Source organism: Sturnira hondurensis, unplaced genomic scaffold (genome assembly GCF_014824575.4).
Source record: "Sturnira hondurensis isolate 20B ecotype Veracruz unplaced genomic scaffold, ASM1482457v3 Scaffold0020787, whole genome shotgun sequence".
Classification (NCBI taxonomy): domain Eukaryota; kingdom Metazoa; phylum Chordata; class Mammalia; order Chiroptera; family Phyllostomidae; genus Sturnira; species Sturnira hondurensis.
The window spans coordinates 4,001,130-4,007,335 of NW_028093418.1; the positions used below are offsets into that span (position 1 = coordinate 4,001,130).

A 6,206-nucleotide genomic window follows, 5' to 3' on the forward strand; every position below is an offset into this window, starting at 1 on the left:
GACCTCACCTGAGACAGGCAAATGCCCAGAGGTCAGCACACAGGCCAGATAGGGAGTTTAGAGTTCAACTGGCCTGGCTGAGCTTTGCTCTCCTTACCCTCCCCACCCCCCCCCCCACCCCCCCGCCACACCATCGCTGGGCAGGGGTCTCAAGAGCAATGCGAGGCCTGCAGGGAATGCAGTCGGGCACTCCCGGGTTCCCTTCGCAGGCCTGTGGACTGCCCTCACTGCTGCTGGGCAGCAGGCTGCTCCTTGTCTGGAGAACGGGTCCCAGAGAAAGGGGAGCTGCCAGGGAGGTGGTACAGCCCCCAACACCGAGGTCTTCCCAGCGACCGAAACAGCAAGACTGAAGGCCAGCCCTTCCCCTTCAGGTGGGGCCATGTCGAGGGGTCATTCTGCTCAGCAGCTCGCCACCCACATACCTGCAATAACCCCTGGCATGGGTCCCTCCATGCCAGGCTCTGCTTCTAGGGAACTCCATCCTGGGTAAGACCCACCACAAAAACCCCTTAACACCCATCCATTTATTGCAAGGGATGCTGAGCACACTTGATCCCCTGATGGGTCCTGTGTCCAGCGGACTGCCCATCTCCTTCCTCTCTCTGGGTGGTCTATTCTTAGCACTCACTCCTGCAGCAAGGCATCCGAATTCAACTGTTGCCCAGCCCTGTGGGGCCATGACAGCTATTTGGGCAGCACCGTACAGACGAAATATCCTTCCTGCTTTTTGAATCTTGGAGTTCACTTTTGCACCAAAGACGTCAAACAGACCCCAGGCTGTAAGGTGGCGGTGCTGTGGCGATGACTTGAGGAGATGAATTGCATTGCTCCTCCTGCAAAGTTCCATTCTGTTCCTCGTCAGCTACACCTGGGACCTGGAACTCGAGAGCAGAGAGCTCGCTCTGGATGGGTGGGACGTTCAGTCTGGCATTGATATGTCTGGAGGGGATGAACTTGGGGCGGGAAAGGCAGCACACCTTCCCCTACCCCTCATCTCTGTCTGGCCTTTGGTCCTCAGCTGGGTTTCAATATCCTGTGCAGCTGACCTCTTAGCTGCGTATCAGCAATATACCCACGTGTCAGCCTTCATAAACCGCCTGCCCCGAGAGGCCCTCCGTTACCTTCTGCAGAGGGAGGGGACCACCATGGAGTCCCTGAGTAGGGAACGCAGAGCCCTAAGAAGCAGGTACCTGCTGGGTTGAAATACATATCATATATGCATTTGAACATTTTGGCTAAATGTTAGCCATGGTCCCTTATGAGTGCTGGGATTGTTGCTGATACTAATTCATTGATCTTATGAAAGGCAGTTTCTCATTTTCTGTGTTGTAGCACTTGCATAATGAAGCAAAGTTTCAAAAACAGTTCAGTACAGCACAATTCCATTTTCAGCTACGTCGCTAGCAACTCAAGCTGTCTCCAGAAGGCTTTAAGAACAGGCTGGGATCTGGGGATTCCACCCCTGCGCGCACGCAGGCTGCGTGGGCATGCTTCTTCTCCAAGGAGTTAGCGACTGCCCTTCAGCAAACTGTGTGCTTGGCAGGGCTGCACCGCTGAGACCGTGTAAACCAAACTGACAAGAGGGCTCTGACCCTGCAGCAGGGGCTGACTGCACCTGGCTTCCTTCACCCACTGGATGGTCCCAACGCGAAGTGACCAAAAGGACACAGGCTCCAACCTCAGTCTGTAGTCCCCTGCTTGGAGCTCCAGCTCTCAGAAAGCAGCCAAAATCAGCATGAAGGAGAACTGACCAGTCCATCAGATTTATACCAGACGCGCACACACGCACTCCCCCCACAACCTGTCTGGCAATTCTGAACACCTTCCTTCTGAAACTCTATGTGGTAGCAATCGATACTGGTATTTCAGACCCACCCTGAGAAAGTATTTGTTAGGGTCCATCCAATGAGTTCACGTGTATGTAAAGTTATATTAGACGCCGAGTTCCTCGTTGAAAATTAATGCTCCCTGGCCCCTTTGGGTTTGTGCTCACGGAATCTGAGGACGACGGGTGAACCCACAGAGGAGCAGACCCCGAGAGGCCAGCTCCTGATTCTCCCAGGAAAGGAAGTTTCTGGTGTTGAAAGAAGGCCAGTCAGGATGGCAGAAGACCCAGCTTTGCTCTTAGCGTTGCCTCCCCCTGTAGCGGTGTGGCTGGGAGCAAGATGCTGAGCCTCTCTGAGCCTCGGCTCCAGGTGGGGAAAAAGCAGGGAGAGTGACTGATTGTACGTTGTCCCAGGAACGCTTAATACAGCTTGCAGATCTACAGATGCTATGATGCCATTAACACGGACCAACAGAGCAGTCCCCAATTTTCTCCTGCCAGTTAGTTACTGCAGGGTAGGAGACAAGGGTGGTTTTCAGCCCACCTTCATCTGGGGCAGAAGAAGATTGACAGTGAACTGCAAGAGGCAGGGGGTTTGCATTACATTGAACTTCCTCAGTGTCTGGGAGGCCGACCTCTGTCAGAGGCAGCCCTGGACCCCAGAGAGCCAGAGGGGCAGCTGACGCCGCAGGGCTAGGACCCAGCCCCTCCTTCCGATAGAATCCCATGGGAAAAAGCCTCCCGTTTCTTTGATAGAATACTGGTATCTGGAGATAAAAGGAGGCCACATGGGAAAGGTTCTCTGATTTGAAATGCATCAGAATCCATCAGTGGGTTTGTTAACACAGACTGCTGGACGGCCCCCCAGAGTTTCTGGTGCAGCAGGTCCTGGGTGGCCGCCCCTGCACCCCGCCTGCACCCGCTCTGCATCCCTAACAAGCTCTCAGGTGATGCTGAGGCTGCTGTTCCAGGGACGACACGTTGAGAACTGCAGCTCCAGAACAGGACAAGGGGCTCACTCAGCAGTGGGCATAGGAGCTAGGGCGAGCAGCTGCCGAGGTGGGGTTGGCATTAAGTCACTTTAAGGACTTCTCGTGTTTTCTTCTGAAAAGCACGGCGAGTCGGGAACTACTCGGCAGACACTGTGACATGGACACCAGGACCGAAGAAAGCCTTGTGATCGTTAACTGTTTAGTCCCCAAGGATCTACCTTCGAGAAAACTCTTGCCCGGGCCCATGTGGCTCAGTTGGTTGGAGCGTCATAGTAACTGAAAGGCTGTGGGTTCGATTCCCCATCAGGCACTTTACCGAGGTTTTGGGTTTGGTCCCTGGGTCCATGCACCCTGGGTCCAGGTGCATGCGATGCGATCCCCAGTCAGGGTGAGTATGGGAGGCAACCAGTTGGTGCTTCTCTCTCACATTGATGTTTCTCTCTCTCTGCAAGCAATGAAAAAAATGTCCTCGGGTGAGGGTAAAAAAGAAATCTTAATGCCAAAATAATACCTCCAGCATTAAGGCCGGCCGCTGAAATGTGCTCACGTGCTCCAGTTTACACAAGTGAAAAGGAAATCTACGTGCTTTTCAAAGTGAGTCATTTCCGTGACACACCCGGCTCGGAGTGCGTATTGATTTTTCCATTTTGGTACTTCACTGCGTGCTTTGCAGAGCCAGGGTCAGTGGATAAAGAGATAAATCCCATAAAAAACCCTGTTTGCCACCAAGACAAACGGCAGCAAACTGAGAGGTGGGGGCGAGGGCAGTGTGGTGCCCGGAGAACCAATTGCCATTAGGGAAAATAGCCTGCGGCCCTCTCCCACTGTCCCCAGGCGGGTCAGAGTCGGAAGGAGCCCTTCTCTAACTTCTTGGTGAATCCCACCCCCCTTCACATTTCAGGGGAGCATCTTATAATTCTTGGCTTCTTTTTCTTAAGTCAAATAAAGAAAAAGCTACATACACCATTCTGGAGGAAAATGTCTGTATTAAAAGCCAAAAAAAGAAAAAAACCAACCCCAAAACACAGAAGTACAAGAAGAAGTGCCCGCCAGGCCACGTCACTGGACAGATCGACTTGGAAAAGGTTCATAAAGTTCATTTTCAGCGGTAACAATATATCAGTGTTAAATCATTCCCGTGCCCGCCCCCTTTCAAATAAATTTTTAAAAAACAAACAAACTTCAAATACCGTTTGGGTACAAAGAACTTCTCTTACTACAGCAATAGCAATTTGATTTTTTTACTAAAACTTTCATTTAAAACAGTTATTAAATATATATAAAACAAATACACAGGATTTGGTCATTTTCTGCCATGAATATAGGGCACGTGGGTGCAAGAGGGAGGAGGGCAGGGGATGCAATAGAGGGGAAAGGGCCCAAGTCCCTCCTCTGCGTCTTCCCAGCGGCGGACCCCACCCCTCGGCAAGAGCCAGGGCCCTGGCGTGGTTTCGGGGCCAGAGCACCGCTCACACCTTGCTCTGCAAACGCGCCGGAACCCTTCTGGCGACCCCCTCCCCGGAAGAACTAACGGTCACTACAGCACGAAGCACACGGGCCGAACTCTGGCGGGAAAGGCCCCCGAGAGCGCGGACACCGGGCGGACGCAGGGGGGCGCGGGGCGGGTCACTTGCTCGCGGCCCCCGATGTCACGGCGGCGGCGGCGGCGGCGGCGGCAGCGGCAGCAGCGGCGGCGGTGGTCCCTGCGGGCACGGCGGCGGGGGCGGCGCTGGCGGCGCTGGCGGTGGTCCGGCGCTGCTCCATGCCGTTGGGCAGGAAGCCGGCGATGATGGGCACCGGCCAGATGAGGGCGGCCACGCTCCACACGACGATGACCAGGGTCATGAAGCAGGCCACCAGCGTGGACTCGATGGGCTTGCGGTTCAGCCTCCAGCCCGGCTCCCCCTGCAGCTCCTCGAGGCTGAAGTCCAGGCAGCAGAAGTGCAGCGGCTCGCCCTGCAGCCACAGCGGCCCCGCGGGCTCGGCCGCAGGGTAAGCGGGCAGCGCGGTGGGCGCCCCGGCGGCGGCGGGCCGGAGGCGGCCGGGTGGACGCCCGCGCACCCAGCCGCAGCCCACGCAGAGGCGCAGGTCCTGCTGCGCGCCGCCGGCCGCCAGCCCCAGGTGCTCGATGAGCAGCGGCGGCCCGACGCGGTGGAAGGCGGCGGCGAAGAAGGCGCGGCCGTGCGCGTTGGTGGAGAAGAGCAGCAGGTCGCACTGGAAGCCCCGCGGGCGGCCCCAGCGCACGAGCAGGGAGCTCAGCATCTGCCGCTGCACGCTAATGTTGCACGGCGTCGCCGCCTCCTCCGGGCCCGGGCGCTCGGGGGCCCCGGCAGCCGCCGAGGACAGCAGCCGCGGGGTGGCGGGCTCGCCCGCGGACGACACGTTGACGGAGGCGTTGGGGGGCGCCCCGATGAGGCCCGACGCGTCCGCGACCCCGCCGCGGGCGGCGGGCAGCGGGCAGGCGGCGGCCAACAGCGCGGCGAGCAGGGGCAGCATGGCCTGCGGCGGATGCCTTACGCGCGCGGGGCTGGCGGCGGCTGCATGGCGCGCGGGAGACGGGAGGGCGAGCTGACGGCGGGACCGCGGGAGCTGGCGGCCGGGCGGAGAGCGGGTGGCCGGACACCTGCCAGCCCGCGGGGGCGGCGCGGAGGCGGTGGCGGTGTTTCGCTCGGCGCGGGGATCCTTCCCGGCTCGGCTGCTCTGGGGTTCCCTGCCGCCCCCGGCGCGGGGGCCCTCGGACGGCGCGGTTGCTCTGCGGGGTCCGGCGCTCGCCCAGAGCAGGATTCCCCGGCTCGGCTCCGCCTCTCGCGCGCCCCGCCCCGCCCTCCGCCCGCTCCGCCGGGGGACTGGGGAAGGGCGGAGTTCCATCGGAGGGATACGGGGCACGGCGCGGGGACTCTGAGGCCAGTTCCAGGGCAGGACTGGGAGGAGAGGTGTCGTTGGGTTGACCGGGCCGCGGAAGTCTGCGCGCAGGAGGCTCGAAGACACTGCGGGAGTTCGTATCCAAGCACAGAGGCGCTCAGGGAGAATTGCGTGCTCTGAGGGAGGCAAGAAGGCTCAGAGACAATTCCTTTGTCACGCCTCGGGGAGCCTGAGACGTCTTACTTGGTGTTCGCCTCGTGCCCACCTGGATCCCACTCACTTTACAGAAGGGGAAACTGAGGCCGAGAGAAGGGGAACGACTTCCCTAGGTCACCCCACGAGCCAGAGCCGGAACCCTGGGCCACTAGCTTTCTACCTTTTTAAGGTGTCTCTTAGAACCTCAAATCTGGAGGGTTTGGCTGGGTTTTGATGTCTCCAACAAAATAGGCCCACCTGGTATTCCCCTCACAACAAGCAAACCCTGAGGAAAATAACAAGAATTCTCCGGAGTTTGGGGTGAAGTGGGG

The 6,206-nt window shown here is 58.4% G+C and overlaps 1 protein-coding gene across 1 annotated transcript; it reads right to left on the minus strand.

Annotated features, from left to right (window-relative positions):
* Window positions 1-3,783: 3,783 nt before the first annotated feature.
* Window positions 3,784-5,593, minus strand: TMEM158 (transmembrane protein 158). The gene has a single exon (XM_037030633.1). It carries the CDS (start codon window positions 5,311-5,313, stop codon window positions 4,444-4,446), a length of 870 nt encoding a protein of 289 aa, XP_036886528.1. The 5' UTR covers window positions 5,314-5,593; the 3' UTR covers window positions 3,784-4,443.
* Between the last annotated feature and the right edge of the window lie 613 nt (window positions 5,594-6,206).

What these genes read in the sequence shown, in the direction of transcription:
- TMEM158 (XM_037030633.1), bottom strand. Translation starts at nt 5,313, where the DNA reads ATGCTGCCCCTGCTCGCCGCGCTGTTGGCCGCCGCCTGCCCGCTGCCC.